At 34.1% G+C, this 18,393-nt stretch overlaps 1 protein-coding gene across 1 annotated transcript; it reads left to right on the forward strand.

Annotated features, from left to right (window-relative positions):
• The first annotated feature begins 467 nt into the window (after window positions 1-467).
• Window positions 468-16,859, forward strand: LOC143069866 (uncharacterized). Its single transcript, XM_076244670.1, has 6 exons — window positions 468-738; window positions 4,783-5,018; window positions 6,684-7,569; window positions 10,537-10,784; window positions 12,987-13,016; window positions 16,351-16,859. Exons 1-6 carry the CDS (start codon window positions 668-670, stop codon window positions 16,674-16,676), a joined length of 1,797 nt encoding a protein of 598 aa, XP_076100785.1. The 5' UTR covers window positions 468-667; the 3' UTR covers window positions 16,677-16,859.
• Window positions 16,860-18,393: the final 1,534 nt, after the last annotated feature.

An 18,393-nucleotide genomic window follows, 5' to 3' on the forward strand; every position in this document is an offset into this window, starting at 1 on the left:
TGTGATGTAGAGTTATTATGAATACAAAATGTTTTTTTCAGCCGTGTACCGTGGTGATCAGATTGCATTCATCGGTCGAACATTGTCACTTGTATTAAGACGTTAATATATATATATAGATTTAACCGCTGGTGCTCCTGTTTGAATTGTTTTACACTAGTAATTGTAGGACTTTTATAGTGTTGTTTGGTGTGAGCCAAGGCTCCGTATTGAAGGCTGTACTTTGACCTATAATTGTTTATTATTCACACATTGTGACTTGGATGGAGAGTTGTCTAATTGGTACTCATACCACATATTCTACCACATCTGCTTATTTCTGTAGTATGTATGACTTATAGTTGCTTACATCCATGTTCTTTAATCTCTGTTTGATTTATGTCTCATTTATAATGATATTATTTCCCTATATTACCTGTATAATACTTTTGACCTGTAAGCTGCTGTAATATTTATTTCTTAAGCAGATGACATTGACAGAGTCAAAATAACAGAACCTTCTGTAACAACCCCTTTGACAGTTGTTCCAGTGACAAGCACGGAAACCATAACCACCACCAAGACGCCTACAACTCTGTTTGAATCAAGCAACACACATCTTTTCTATCATCTTTTCTTGGGAGATGTCAGTTCTAACGAAGCTGCAGATATATGTAACTCATTCGATATGAAGATAGCAACGATAGAATCAGAACTTATCTATAACTTAGTGAAGGATTATCTCGATGGTGTTGACATGTACGTATAGACAATACCTTCATGACATGTAAGTATAGACAATACCTCCATGACATGTAAGTATAGACAATACCTCCGTGACATGTAAGTATAGACAATACCTCCATGACATGTAAGTATAAACAATACCTGTCAATTACATTGTCGCGAATATAATTGTAATCGATCTATTTCATATACACTACATATGTCACATCCCCAATTCACTACAGGTGTAACTCCACCAATTCACTACAGATGTCACACCACCAATTCACTACAGATGTCCCTCCATCAATTCACTACAAGTGGCACACAACCAATTCACTACAGGTGTAACACCATGAATTAGTTGCAGATGTAACACCATCAATTCACTACAAGTGTTACACCACTGATTCACTATCTATGTCACATCACTAATTCACTTCAGATGTTACACCACTGATTCTCTACATATATCACATCACTTATTCACTACAGGTGTTACACCAGTGATTCACTACATATGTCACATCACCAATTCACTACAGGTGTAACACCCCCAATTCACTACATATGTCACATCACCAATTCACGACAGGTGTTACTCCACCAATTCACTGCATATGTCACATCAGCAATTCACTACAGGTGTAACACCACAAATTCACCACAGGTGTCACATCACCAATTCGCTACAGAGATCATTCCATCAATTCACTACAGATGTGTTACAGATGTCCCTCCATCAATTCATTACAAGTGGCACACAACCAGTTCACTACATATGTCACATCGCCAATTCACCCTAGGTGTCACACCACCAATTCACTACAGGTGTTACACCACCAATTCAATACAGATGTCACTCCATCAATTTACTACAAGTGACACACAACCAATTCACTACATATGTCACATCACCAATTCACTACAGGTGTCACACCACCAATTCACTACAGGTGTCACTCCATCAATTCACTACAGGTGTTACATCACAAATTCACCACAGGTGTCAAACCACCAATTCGCTACAGGTGTTACACCGACAATTAACTCCAGATGTCCCTCCATCAATTCACTACAAGTGGCACACAACCAATTCACTACAGGTTTAAATCCTTCAATTCACTACAAGTGGCACACCACCAATTAACAACAGGTGTCACATCACAAATTCACTACAGGTGTCACGCCACCAATCTCTATAGGTGTCACTCCATCAATTCACTACAGATGTCCCTACAGCAATTCACTACAAGTGGCACACCACCAATTCACTACAGGTATAAATCCATCAATTCACTACAAGTGGCATACCACCAATTAACAACAGGTGTCACATTTCAAATTAACAACAGGTGTAACACCACCAATTCACTACAGATGTCCCTCCATTAATTCACTACAAGTGGCACTCCACCAATCAACAACAGGTGTCACATCACCAATTAACAACAGGTGTAACACCACCAAATCACTACAGGTGTCACTTCATCAATTCGCTACAAGTGGCACACCACCAATTAACAACAGGTGTCACATCACCAATTAACTACAGGTGTCACATCACCAATTCACTACAGTTGCAACACCACCAATTCATTACAGGTGTCACATCACTAATTAAATACAGGTGTAACACCATCAATTCACTACAGATGAACTCCACCAATTCATTACAGATGTCACACCACTAATTAACTACAGGTGTAACACCATCAATTCACTACAGGTGTAACTCCACCAATTCATTACAGGTGTCACATCACTAATTAACAACAGGTGTAACACCACCAATTCACTACAGGTGTCACTCCATCAGTTCACTTCAAGTGGCACACCACCAATTAACAACAGGTGTCACATCACCAATTAACTACAGGTGTAACATCACCAATTCACTACAGTTGCAACACCACCAATTCATTACAGGTGGCACACCACCAATTCACTACAGATGTCACACCACCAATTCACTATAGATGTCGTTCCATCCATTCACTACAAGTGTCACACCACCAATTCACTACAGGTGTCACTCCATCAATTCACTACAGATATCCCTCCATCAATTCACTACAAGTGGCACACCACCAATTCACTACAGGTGTCACTCCATCAATTCACTACAAGTTGCACACCACCAATTCACTACAGATGTCGTTCCATCAATTCACTACATGTGTCACTCCATCAATTCACTACAGATATCCCTCTATCAATTCACTACAAGTGGCACACCACTATTTCATTACAGGTGTTTCACCACCAATTCACTAAAACACATAAACAAACGACAACCACTAAATTACAGACTAATGTGGCGGGGTTAAACATGTTAGCGGGATCCCAACCCTCCAACTTACCTGTGACAGTGGTATAACAGTACAACATAAGAGCAAACTATAAAAATCTGTTGAAAAAGGCTCAACTCATCAGATGGACAAAAATACAAGTGGACGTGGCCGGGTACTTGTACAACAAAAAAACACTAGGAACAGATCTGAGAGTACTCGCAGTTATCTGATAGCTAGTTCAAAGCCACTAACAACTAATAAAAAAATAGAAAAAACATGACCTTGTGCAATGCCAAGTTACAGGTATCGACAGATTTTAGATTCATGAAAGTGTACATGTATATGTATATAACATACTAGTAATATTTTAGTTTGCTTTAAATTTACTGATCATAACAAAATCAATATTTATACCAATTAAATAAAACAATATTCAATGATCTTATTACAGTGTTGAATTGGTAACCTTTTAGAATAAGTTTATTTAAAGGAGCGATAAGTTTACAAGGATCATTTCTAAATTTCCGGACACGGTTAACAACATTTCCGTAAAAACGAGGATGTGCTATCCCGTTTGAAGTAAGTTTTCTACAGGTACAACCAAACTTCAAAACCAAATCTTTATATCTATGGAAAACTTTAGTAAAGATTTTAAGTAATTTATGGTAACGATATCCCTGGTTTAATAATTTACCAGTAATACATAGATTGCGTGCGTTAATATAAAAAACGTCACAACAGACAAGGGCATAGCGAACGAGCTGTGAAATATAAACACCGTAAGATGGCGCCAAAGGAAAATCACGATCTGAAAATGGAAATATAACAATAGTGAACGAAAAATTGTCCCTTTTGTCGTAAAATTTAGTGTGGAGTTTCCCGTTCAAAGCCGAAATATTTAAATCCAGGAAAGGACAGTTATTTCCGTATAAATTTGCTTTATTCAGAGTAAGTTCCTTGGGGTAAATTTCAGCAGTATATTGAGAACATTCTTGATTATTTAACGAACAAATATCATCAAGATAAGGGTAAGCGTAGTAGAATTTTCCAATTAATGCAATTTCGACGTGTCTTTACTGAGTTGTAAAAAATAGTCATAAACTGAGATTCGTAACAGTACAAAAACAAGTCTGCTATTAAAGTGGCTCAATTAGTGCCCATGGGGATACCTACAACCTGTCGATAAACTTTGTTGCCGAAACGTACATAAATATTATCAAGGAGAAAATTAACAGCTTCAATAATCTCATAAAGTAGTAATATTCTGATAAAACATATTTAACATGCCAGCCTTCACACAACTACGAACACATGCATCAGACCTTTAGAGGCTATGACTTAATAACTGTGTGAATGTTTTGTAGGGTTACACGTGCAAACAAATAAATTTCCTGAACAGGAACACACATTCCCGACAACCTCATGGTGATAAAACATTTACAAAAACAGAAATATGTAAGAGTTCTGTCAAAATATACGATTGATCACCGATTTATGATCCAATGAAAATACTTCTATCGCCATTTGTAATGTCCAATATAATTGCATCGAACATCGCCTTTACTCTCCCATAAAACTGCAAAACGGGCATTCATTTCTTACCAAAAAAACATGAATGTCGTTGAATTTAATGAAATAAAATAACAACGTAAGTTTCCACAATTCATTTATGAATATATTTGCTTTGTTAAATTTGCAGGTTTTTTTTATTGTTTTTTCTCGAATATGTTTCCCCATTTCAATAGGAATAACAACTTTAACTTGCCATTCATCTTGTTTTAAGGGGAAGTGGATGTATGTGGATCGGACTCTATTGGGAGCTACAAACATTACGTCACGTGTGGGACGATGGTGAACCCCTTACCTGGGCACACTGGTATACTGGTGACCCTTCTTGTACGAATCCAACGTATGATACTCACTGCAATGGTATTGAAAGAAAATGTGTGTCCTTCACTCAGGAATTTAATTTCAGAACTAAGGATTGCAATGGAATGTGTAATATGTTATGTGAAAGCAGTGAGTTTATCTTGTTTATAGTTAAAAACGTTAATATGTACAAATGCAACATATACAATTTTTATTTTACCAGTATTATCGGTATAATTGTTGTAAATATGTAACTCACAAATAGATGAACTATAATATTTTAAACGAAATCTTAACACTGATGAAATGACACAGAAACAAACACAAGAATTACTCTGAAGGTTGGATTCTACTTTCTTAAATCCCTGGCTTTTGGAAGGGTCATGTGAGTTTTTTCATATCCTTTTGCATCAGTCGTCCATAGTTTTTACAACATTTAAAGTTCTGTAACAACCGTACTTCGTTTTCGTCAACCACTAAAGCTTGCGTTAGACGGCTTGTTTATTTGATTTATCTAACAAAATCACAGACTCTCTGTATATTGGGATTCACTGTGGAAATATTTCCAGATCGGATGTATGTCGTGGATTTTTTTTAAGGTTTCTTGTAAACTGCATGTCGATATGATGGATTTAGCCTTATCCTTCTGATTCAGGGGTTGGTTAATACCTAAAACCATACCACATTCATGTGTAGTTCACAGCATAAATTATTAATTAAATGTTCAGAAATACAACATAATATTTATGCTTTGAGCTGGTACACTTTAAATTTTAAAAACGACAGTACTAGATAGTAGATAAGTCTATAAACAGAAGTTACAGTGTAATACCATGTAGTCTAACCTTTTGTGTGAGCGTAATGCTACCGGACCAGTTGAATAGAAAGAGATGTGCTGTGTGCGGTAATGGGGTAACATCCCAACTACACAAATTATCAAAAGACATATAGGGTCAACATATAGTCTACAACAAAACACAAGTCAAATTACAATTTGAAAAGTTATCAAAAGCCCCATAGTCTAACGGAACTTGTAAATAAAATTCAAATATGGTTTTGACAATCTTTTCTTCAGCAACGAATAGTTTCCAGTGCTTTGTTTTTTGACATTTTTGTCAGTTTTTAAGAAAAGACTGTAGTAGAAATATAAATAGAAAACGGAAACATTTACATACAATCGAAATCGGTGAATGAAGGATTTTCAGAAATGATTTTCTTTTCCAAACATTTCCCTGATCATGCAAACAATCCTATATAAAAAGTAGGGATAACAACCTAATCTAGATTGGGCGTGCTATCAGCTTGATACAGAGTCCTCCTGATTTACAAATTATAGAACAGACAAACAAAATCAGGGCCCTCATTTTGTATGGTAGAATTTTATCTACAAACTCTTGTCACATTACTCTTTTAAAGTGATGCAAATTAAAATAAAACACACACACCCAAAATGTGGAGGGTATTAGAATGTGGGAGTAAGGTAATTGATTTTGATGTTCTACTTTGTTGTTTTGATTGTTTAAAAAAAATTGTTCTTAATTTCTCATCGGTCTTTGGGGAACAAAATCTTTTTGCTAATAAGGACCTTGAAAAAGAAAAGTTGTTTAATTCTAAGTGTTGAACTTGAAGCATTTCAATTGTAGAGTTGTGCTCGTGAAAAAAAAATGTCAAAGTAAAAAAACCTGGTTTAAATGTTGGAATAATGTTCGGTTTGGTAGCATGTAAGGTTTGGAAGTCTATTATAAGTTTACAAATTTATTTCTGGAAATATCTGGTGTTATATTTGTTCCTGAAGACATCCTTTTTTCGTTACAGACAGGTCACGTATAGAGATAACAACAAGTAGTAATAACTTGACACTGTCGTCAGCCACACCTACAGAGATAACAACCAGTAGTAATAACTTGACACTGTCGTCAGCCACACCTACAGAGATAACAACAAGTAGTAATAACTTAACACTGTCGTCAGCCCCACCCACAGAGATAAAAGCAAGTAGTAATTTAACACTGTCGTCAGCCCCACCTACAGAGATAACAGCAAGTAGTAATAACTTAACACTGTCGTCAGCCACACCTACAGAGATAACAACAAGTAGTAATAACTTGACACTGTCGTCAGCCACACCCACAGAGAAAACAACAAGTAGTAATAACTTAACACTGTCGTCAGCCACACCTACAGAGATAACAACAAGTAGTAATAACTTGACACTGTCGTCAGCCACACCCACAGAGATAACAACAAGTAGTAATAACTTAACACTGTCGTCAGCCACACCTACAGAGATAACAACAAGTAGTAATAACTTGACACTGTCGTCAGCCACACCCACAGAGATAACAACAATTAGTAATAACTTAACACTATCGTCAGCCACACCTACAGAGATAACAACAGCGCCACCTACAGAGATAACAACAAGTAATATTAACTTAAAACTATCATCAGCCACACCTACAGAAGAATTGTCTTCGACAACAGAGATTACAAACGTTATAACAGCATCTCCGGCTTTGAACACTTTATGGAAGGTTGGAGCATGGTCATTCCATTACATTCACCTTGATAATAAAGACGTGAATTTGACCCATGCACGAAAACTATGTAAAGAGAAGAACATGGACATCGTTATGATCAAAGATGAAGGTAGATGGCAGATTATAAAAGATATCATTCAGTATCTACAACTTAATGGGATGTAAGTATTGTAATTATCATCACTGAAATATTTCCTGTTACCATTTTGTTGTTGTAAGGTGTGGTTTATATTTTCTGTAGAAATCAACCAAAGATGAAGAAACGAATCTTTTTCCCTTTACTGGATACTTTGACTATATAAGGGTCTTTCAAAAAAACACTTTAATGGTGGATCTGACAAAGGCTCCAAAAATCCTGTTTCCAATTCATTTACATTTTTTCTATTTTCGCAATTAAGACTACACTGCGGGTGATCAGAGTTGGTAGATTTATTCCAAAAGAAGTTGAGACTTGCGCAGATATGTTAGATATGACTTGTGATATACACAAAGAAATGGAATATACAATGCAAACAATGACAAATACCTTACTGGTATGCTGTACCAACAAAAACAACTCAAAACCCAAGCAACAGTATTCAAAACTGAGCAAATACACCTAAGGTATGTAAATATATCTAGTGGGATATATATTCTCAAGGTACATATGTATAAACTGTACACAATTATCATAGTAGGTATACATGTATAAACTGTACACAATTATCAAGTTAGGAATGTATGTATAAACTGTACACAATTATCAAGGTAGGTATACCATTGATGGCCTTAGGCTGTTGACTGCTCTGTGGTCGGGTTGTTGTCGCTTTGACACATTCCCCATTTCCCTTCTCAATTTTATGTATAAACCAAGAGAAGTATACATGTATAAACTGTACAACTATCGAGATAGATATACATGTATTAACGACCCAACTATCAAGGTAGGAATACATGTATAAACTGTACACAATTATCAAGGTAGGTAAACATGTATAAACTGTACAACTATCAAGAAAGGTATACATTTATAAACTACAATTAGCAATAGAAGTATTCATGTGTAATCTGTACAAACTATCAAGAGAGGTAAACATCTGCAATCTGTACAACTATCAAGTGATGTATACATGTGTAATCTGTACAACTATCAAGAAAGGTATACATTTATAAACTACAATTAGCAAGAGAAGTATTCATGTGTAATCTGTACAACTATCAAGAGAGGTATACATGTGTAATCTGTACAACTTTCAAGTTGTGCATACATGTATAAACTGTACAAATTCAATGTAATGTAGACAGTCAAACGCAGTCAAATTTTATTACTTTTTTGCGGTCGTATATTGGTATCACGTCGTCGTCATCGGCGTCGTCGTTAGCGTCGTCCGAAGACGGATGGTTTCCGGATAATAACTTAAGTATAAGTAAATAGAAATCATTAAAATTTTAACACAATGTTTATTACCACAAAAGGAAGGTTGGGATTAATTTTGGGGGTTATGGTCCCATCATTTTAGGAATTAGGGGCCCAAAACATACATTTATCTAGTTTCAGGATAATAAGTTGTGTATAAGTAATTACTCTGAAATTGTACCATAATGTTCATACCATTAAGTAGAAGGTTTGGATTTATTTTAAGGGTTATGGGGCAAACAGTCTAGGAATTAAGCTCCAAAAAAGGCCAAAAAACAAGCATTTTTGAAGTTTCGCGACAATAACTTATGTTTAAGTGTATGGATCTCTCTGACATTGTACCACAATGTTCCATATAACGAAGGAAATAATTGGTGTCAGTTTGGGGTAAATATCCCTGAACATTTAGGAATAAGGGGCAAAAAAGGGGCCAAAAAAGAAGCATTTTCTCTAGTTTACAGACAATAACTTGTGTTTAAGTGTATGGATCTCTCTGAAATTATACTACAAGGTTTTATACTACAAAGGAAAGGCTGGAATTGAGTTTTGGGGTTCTTGCTCCATGGGGGTTTCAATGAGTGAGGGGCCAAAAAAGGGGCCCAAATAAGCATTTTTGTAGTTTTCAGTCAATAACTTGTGTTTAAGTTAAATCTCTCTGACATTGTACCACAATGTTCCATATAACGAAGGAAATAATTGGTGTCAGTTTGGGGTAAATATCCCTGAACATTTAGGAATAAGGGGCAAAAAAAGGGCCAAAAAAGAAGCATTTTTTCTAGTTTACAGACAATAACTTGTGTTTAAGTGTATGGATCTCTCTGAAATTATACTACAAGGTTTTATACTACAAAGGAAAGGCTGGAATTGAGTTTTGGGGTTCTTGCTCCATGGGGGTTTCAATGAGTGAGGGGCCAAAAAAGGGGCCCAAATAAGCATTTTTGTAGTTTTCAGTCAATAACTTGTGTTTAAGTTAAATCTCTCTGAAATTATACCACAAGTTTCCATACTACAAAGGGATGGTTATAGGGGATAATGGATCAAATCATGAAGCAATTAGGGGCAAAAAAGGAGCAAAACCAGGGTTTTTCTGGTTAAAGGACAATTTAGACAATTTAAAAGCAGTGTAAGAGAGGTAATCCATTTCCAATTAAAATTTCAAGAATACTGTTATATATATGTTTGATTACTTGATTACCTCCCTTACACTGCTTTTAAATTATGTTAACGGAAGTGATAATTGTCTTGAGATGTGTAGCTGTAAATTTATTTTTAGAAGTTACTGATACTTAATATTAATTTTAACCATGACTAAGTTATTTAAATAAGTAGTTATTGTTGCCAACTTAATTAGAAATTTGAATTGAGATTATTTTTGGAATAAGGGATTGGAGGAGGTGAAAAAAAATGGGGAGGGGTGAGGGGTAATATTTTTCTCATTTCAGAAATGAAAAGAATTTTTCATTTTTCTTCAAATTTTTTTTGTTGTTGAGGGGATTCATTTTCGACAGCATAGTTTTAGCAAAACTATTATTAATTTAAGTTCATGAGACCACATTTATTCTGTGTCAGAAACCTTTGCTGTGTTAACTATTTAATCACAATCCAAAATCAGAGCTGTATCAAGCTTGAATGTTGTGTCCATGCTTGCCCCAACTGTTCAGGGTTCGACCTCTGCGGTCGTACAAAGCTGCGCCCTGCGGAGCATCTGGTTCGATAAGTATAATTATTTCAGTAATAACACTGGTTATTGGATTGGTATGGTATGGCACGAAAACCTTCAAAAGCACAAATGGCTAGACAATCACACAGTTACATGGACTAAATGGTCCGATGAAGAACCGAAATGCATGGGAGGAAGGATTACGTTGTGGTCAGCAGTGGGAGTATGTCAAGGAAAAATACAAAATTGTGTTGTTTCTAATGGCTCTTTTGTCAGGACTAGTAACTGTTCTAATCTACATAAAGTCATTTGTCAACAGTGTAAGTTATTTTTAACGTTATTTGAATTGTATGTTGTCCTTCTAGAAATATACGGTGTTCTCAGACTGCTTTAAGGAAGTTTTAACTACCAAACATCTCATCATATTCAAATGATAAAAATAAACCATTTATTATATCGACGGATGGTACATGTACCTCCCTTTTAACAAGTTAAACATGTATATTTTTTATGCCATAAAATGTAACACAATTTCAAGAATGGAATTTCATCTGAGCATAGAGTACACAGTATTGGTTACCTACATGTACCAGAAGATGCGGTTATTTGTGGTTTTGTCCATTCGTTACTAAAACTACTGTATTTTCTGTACTCTCTGGAATTACAATAATTTATGAAGTTGTAGCTCTTCGACTCAGCGAATGATTTATATAAGCGTTCTGAGATTACCAACCACCTAATGATCTCAAATTCATTTTGTGTATACACAGCTACTTTTGCATAGGTACTATTTCTGTACTAAAAATCTGTAGTACTTGAAATTTACTTTTAATATTCAGTACCATTTTGTTACTCTAAAATTATTGTAATATTTAGGTACCTGTATTTTACAGTACTTGATTTGTACTTAAAATTTAGGTACTACAGATTTTTGGTTACTACCGTTACATTTTCAGCATTTTGAAAGTTTTTCTATTTCAGATTTCTTAAAACTATGATTTTCAAACATGGAATATTGTATTATTTCTGTACCAAAATATTTAGTACAAATTAAGTACTGTAAAATACAAGTACCTAAATATTACAATAATTTTTAAAATAAAGAAATAGTACTAAATAATGAAGGTAAATTTCCAGTACTACATAATTTTAGTACAGAAATAGTACCTATGCAAAAGTAGCTGTGTATCAGGGTGTTTAGGAAATGAAGCATCAGTAGTACGTATACCGGTGTTGAAAAGTCACAAATCCGATTTCATACTAAAACCGAGGGAAACACCTCAACTATAAGATGAAGTGCAACAACAAAAAAACGCCGATATAAATAGAAACGAACTATTTGATAACAACTGCCATATTCCTGACTTGGTACAGGACATTTTAAGAAAAAATGGTGGGTTGAAACTGGTTTATGGCTAGGCAAACATCCAGCTTTTTGACAATGTTAAAAAAATATATCGCTTTTATTAAAATGACAACACTACATGACAGAAACACAGCTCAAACACACGCAAGAATATTCATCACAGAGAAAGTTAACGCACAAACAAATAATATAATAGTTGATACAACATGCATATATATAGCAAAAACGTTGAATTTGCCTCATATTAGTGGACGTCATCTTGTATTTTTTAAGTTATAACCTTTTTATCATTTCCCCCTTAACAATAAATAAGCTTTGAATTAAAAAAAAAAAAAACCTTTCAGAGAATCTTTTTACAATTACGCAATGAATAGAATTTACTTTCTTGATTCTTTAAAAAATAATAATTTTGGAGCATCAATTATAATTAAGCAATTTAAGTGTATAAACACCATTTTTCGGTTTAGTGTTCGAGTTTTTTATATCCATGTTACAAAAAAATGTCCAATCACTGAAGATCCATTAATTATAAAATTGGCATCTGATACAGTAAAACTGGTACCGTTAAAGTACTCATCGCGCACACAGACAAACGCTTTCATGTTCGATCAAACTACACAAAAAACACACGCACACACCCAAACTTTGTATCAGCCTCAAACCATAATCCTTCAGTGGATTTGATATTGTCCTATATGATATATTTTCTTTCTGTCTTATTTTACTTTCTTTTTATCTGTAATTATGAAAAAAAGGTGTGCTGTAATTTCCAATGAGACAACTCTTTACAAGAGACCAAATAATACAGAAATTAACTACTATAGGTCACCCTACGGTCTTCAACAATGAGCAATGCCCATACCACATTGCAAAATTTTTACGACGTATACATATATTAAATATCATAACAACATGACAAGGCCGCAAATATAACCAACAACTTAATACATTTTTAATTTTGAACAAAAAACTAACGAACCAGACCATAAAACATATTAAAAAAAACCTGCAAATTGAATTAAACGGCCCTCCACACCAAATAACGAACCAAATGTAACTGTGAAACGTTAGTACCCTTAAATTTATGTATGCGTAAACACATGGTTCAAATGTATATAGAAATTCAAATATAATTCTTGATATTTTAACATTACAGATATACCTTTGGTTGCAGCATCAACTGATGGTAAGAATTCTTTAAAATATATGTAGCTGATATTTCATTGAAATTGGGATTGTTAGAAAAAATGCTAATTTCAGTCATTTAAAAATGTTTTTAAGTCTTGAAATGGAAACGACCGTAAGTGCACAGTTTGTGCAGATTTTTAATATATTTGGTTATTTTTCATATTTAGAATCATATCTTATCTCTCTTCTTTCACGGCTGGTAATCTACACACGCAGAACATTTGGTTCTGCAATGAAAACCGTGAGAGGATTTTCCGGTTGTGCTTGAGTGGAGTAATTGTCACCGCTTCAAAAGGTATGTACATTTCTAAATCGCAATTTTCTTATTCGACTGATCAAAATATTTAAAATCGGAGAATGCTATGCTGTGGTGATTACTTTAACAAAGAGATACATGTATCATTTACTGTTGTACGTGGAGTTGAACTCCTAAAAAATCAGTTGCCGCACGAGAATTTGCCTAAAACAGTGCAATTAGATTTTAAAATGGTTCTATTAACAGACCTACAAGTTCAAATTTACTTTTTATTCGGTCAATGGGTATGCATGTCGTTTTTGGCGGCGTGGACGCTGTCCGGTGTTGATAGACATCTTAATAAATCTAAAAACTCATATTATCAAGTTGTCATGCGTGAGGGAATCGGTTCTGATTGAGGACATCGTGAATGCGTGAGGGGACTTGAAATCATATCTCTATATTCAAGCTATCAGTCGTTGAAAGTTGCCTCAATATGGTTAGATTGTTTATGAAAAAACAAATTTGTGTGCATAAATAAAAATTATGAGATAGAATTTTGAAATAACAATAAATGACCATGTTTTCTTTTTATGAATAAAAGTCTAACCAATAAATTTCAAATATGTGTCCAAATTCGTGGATTTGGGCAAATAATCGATATAGTTTACTACCACAATTTGATATTAATTAATATTGTAATTTTCATTGTTATTGATAAATGTTCTATCAGTATTGCAAATCTAATCCTGAATTCAGTCTATCCTATTTTTGGGATATTGTTTAAGAAATTCACATATTACGCCACTTTGGGCGTTTATGGTTTTGGCTAACTCGGCTGTGAATTTTTATGTGCTGGTTTAGGTAATTTTATGTATCCGTTTTTATTGTGTAGTTAGTCACCACTTCGATTTTATCATGTATATCTATTATATAGTCATTATATAAAACATCACTGGTTGCAAAATTATGAATTATTCGAAATAACAAGGATGTTCTTATTCCAGACAGAAACCCTAGCCGTATTAGACACAACTTTTCGGAACTTTTGGTCCTCAACGTACTTGTCTTGGCTTTCAAACTGTTTTCATCTGAGCGTCACTGGTAAGCCGTGTGTTGACGAAAGACGCGTCTGACATATAAGTGTTTTTTAAACCTGGTACCTTTTGATAGCTATAATTGGAGTGTTTCTCTGTCCTATATGTTCTATCATTTATTTGTATTGTAGTCCTGTCATTTAATGTTGTCTTTAACTGATATATTTACCATTGCCGTAGAAGCGGGAGGTTTGGCATGCCACAAAACCGGGTTCATCCCACCATTTTTTCTTAAAATGTCCTGTGCCAAGTCCGGAAAATGGCCATTGTTAAATTGTAATTCGTTTCTGTGTGTGTTAAAGTTTAAATTTATGTTGTTGTTGTGTCGTAGTTTTCCTCTTATAGTTGATGTGTTTCCCTCAGTTTTAGTTTGTAGTCCGAATTTGTTTTTTCTCAATCAATTTATGAATTTCGACAACGGTTTACTACTGTTGCCTTTATTGGAGACATATTTGCAATTTATTGGTTCTGTTTATTCATATACAGAAAACTTTGTGATGTATTGTTTAAATCAAAATATTCAACTGAATATCAAAATTTGTGTTTTAGCGATCCATTTTTAAAAAAAATACGCAATACAAGGGGAGTTAACTCTTTTCGTAAAAAATATATACTGGGCTGATATGAAATTTTTCAACTTTTATTTGTAGCTAGAAACAAATCGTTGACAAAATATTTCCTTTTATTGCTCCTAAAACCTATCTTCCCACAATGTATTTCAAAATTCTATCTCATTAATTTTGTAAATGCACACAAATGTGTTTTTTCATAAACAATCTGACCACATTTAGGCAACTTTCAAATACTCATAATTTGGATATAATATTATGATTTCACGTCCCCTCACGCATTCACGATGTCCTCAATCAGAACCGATCCCCTCACGCATGTCATAATGCAAATATGAGGTTTTTAGATTTATTAAGATGTCGATCAACACTGGACAGCGTCCACGCCTTCCAAAACGACATCCATACCCATTGACCGAATAAAAAGTAAATTTGAACTTGTGGGTCTGTAATTAGAGCCATTTTAAAATCGAAATGTCACTTTTTAGGCAAATTCTCGTGCGGCAACTGATTTTTTAGGAGTTCAACTCCACGTACAACAGTAAATGATACATGTATCTCTTCGTTAAAGTAATCACCACAGCATAGCATTCTCCGATTTTCAATATTTTGATCAGTCGAATAAGAAAATTGCGATTTAGAAATGTATATACCTTTCAAAACGGGGACAATAATTATTGCTCCACTCAAGCACAACCGAAAAATCCTCTCACGGTTTTCATTGCAGAACCAAATGTTCTGCGTGTGTAGATTACCAGCCGTGTCTTTGATGTTTGGCATTTTACCATCTTCTTATCATGCTTAGGTTGGTGTTATTCTATTAGCTGATTAATAATATAATGCTTAGCTGTAGGTATTAAAGCTGAATTACCTACATATATAAATAATAGCTTAGCATGCATTATAAATCAGCTAACTCTTACCATGTTATAATATATTAAAGTGCTACATCTTTTGTGCTTGCGCCTGCATTTGGAATTATATATTTCACAGACGATACAATATTCAGGAGCTTGCTTTTGCTATTACAATTTCCTTTTTAGAGATACTACCAACGAAGCTATTAAATTAAGAGTTCCAATTGGCGAAGTTGAAATACGAAAACGTTAAGGACACAATCACAACGTTTTATGTTTCACGTTGACAATTGTCGTAAAAATATATCTATTGTCATAATACTAGTTTACACATAATATGTGTAAATAAAAAGGCAATATATTTGTTATTTATATATATTTTCATGCCGTTGTGTTACATAAAAAAACGGCTACCAAGGAAAGACAGCATTTTTTCGCTGTGTTGAAGAACCATTAGTGGCCTTCTGATGTTTTTCTGCTCTTTGATCGGGTTTGTGTCTCTTTGACTCATTCCTTATTTCCATTTCCATTCTCAATTTTAGTTTGTATACCAATAAATTAGCAAATTGTTCAGTTGTAGAGACACGGCCAAAACTTCTCAACTGTAAATGTTCTATGCAGAAAATAAATCAGAAATGGCACTTTCTTGATGGAGCTAACATTTCGGAGACAAAAGTTGAAAACTTGGTTCAGAAAGACTTTGAAGATAATGTAAAGGGAAATATAAGTGTTAACAAGTCATCACTGTCAAGGGTAATTCAGAAAAGGAATTCTATAGATGATAAAAGACCTGAATCTAAAGCAATAGGATGGTCGGCAACACTGTTTGTAGCAATTCCAGTTACCTTTATTATAATAGTTGATGTGATAGACATGATACGATATTTACGTTCGCCATAGATTTTAATATTTAGGAATTCAAACACCATATGACAGTGTGTAGATTTAAATGGTAGGCTAGACATGCGCAAGAGACCACACAGAGAGAGAGTTTATGCTATGTAAACTATTATTTTTAAAAAATGTCATGACTTTCTTAAAAAGTATAAATCTATCTATAAAATCTTATAACAACCAAATGCATTTTGATATGAACGTCATTTGTTATGTCTGTTTAGTTCACACATCATGGCCAGCGCTCAACATGCAGGTATTAAAATTAATTAAATAAACTAAAAGAGTGGGTATACTTGAGTTACATATGTTTGACATGGGATGGGCCAGCGCTCAACATGTCATGTAGAGAGGTATTTTGAAGTAACATATTGTTCTTTGAATTATGCTTCGAGCTCTTGTAAATACTCTCTTTTAAAAGGCTCGCTTTGCTATTAGGTTCACATTGTTTGAGGTTTCATTCAATACTCTACGAGTTATGTTTCTGTTTGATGTATACTAAAGTGGCTCGTGACTTTCTCCTTAAAGTATATGGTGAAAGTTATTTGAAGTCACGGTACCACATCTACACTCTGTCGTCAAGTGCAAGTGCCGCGATAGATGCTCGAATAATGTGAATTTAATTGAGATATGTATTTTATTTTTATTTTTTAAATACATATCAATTGCTAGCATATGTTGCCCGTAACGCCAATTTTATATTATGTATTTTTTTATTATCTTATGTTTTTATTACTTTTGTATATATATTATGTCTTGAATACAAGCCTGTGTAATTATACATAATAAATATTAGTCATTCTTAATTGATTTGATTACTTTAACTTAGGTGGCAATTTGCTATACTTCATCAGTCGTTCTAATTCTGTATCTATGACAGATCTAATCTGTACCGTTACACACATTTAAATCTTGAACAGCTGGAGAAAGTTCATCGCTCGTTCAAATCTTTATCAAAAGAAACACGGCTCATAAATATAAAGGAATTTGATATTTTACATTTGAAAATGCCTGTACTAAGTCAGGAATATGACAGTTCTTGTCCACTCGTTTTTGATGTTTTTTGTCATTCGATTTTGCCATGTGATTATGGACTTTCCGATTTGATTTTCCTCTGAGTTCAGTATTTTTGTGATTTTACTTTTTATCTGACATACTCCCTTCATTAATTTACTTACAGAACAAGTTTGCAGTATTGCATTCTCCACTGAGTATAGTATTTTTACTTACAGAACAAGTTTGCAGTATTGCATTCTCCACTGAGTATAGTATTTTTACTTACAGAACAAGTTTGCAGTATTGCATTCTCCACTGAGTATAGTATTTTTACTTACAGAACAAGTTTGCAGTATTGCATTCTCCACTGAGTATAGTATTTTTACTTACAGAACAAGTTTGCAGTATTGCATTCTCCACTGAGTATAGTATTTTTACTTACAGAACAAGTTTGCAGTATTGCATTCTCCACTGAGTATAGTATTTTTACTTACAGAACAAGTTTGCAGTATTGCATTCTCCACTGAGTATAGTATTTTTACTTACAAAACAAGTTTGCAGCATTGCATTCTCCACTGAGTATAGTATTTTTACTTACAGAACAAGTTTGCAGTATTGCATTCTCCACTGAGTATAGTATTTTTACTTACAGAACAAGTTTGCAGTATTGCATTCTCCACTGAGTATAGCATTTTTACTTACAGAACAAGTTTGCAGCATTGCATTC

This window comes from Mytilus galloprovincialis, chromosome 3 (genome assembly GCF_965363235.1).
Source record: "Mytilus galloprovincialis chromosome 3, xbMytGall1.hap1.1, whole genome shotgun sequence".
Lineage (NCBI taxonomy): Eukaryota > Metazoa > Mollusca > Bivalvia > Mytilida > Mytilidae > Mytilus > Mytilus galloprovincialis.

Coding starts and splice junctions, on each gene's coding strand:
- LOC143069866 (XM_076244670.1), top strand. CDS start 668: ATGAAGATAGCAACGATAGAATCAGAACTTATCTATAACTTAGTGAAG. Junction 7,570..10,536: donor TATCTACAACTTAATGGGAT/GTAAGTATTGTA, acceptor TAATTATTTCAG/TAATAACACTGGTTATTGGA. Junction 13,017..16,350: donor GGTTGCAGCATCAACTGATG/GTAAGAATTCTT, acceptor CAAATTGTTCAG/TTGTAGAGACACGGCCAAAA.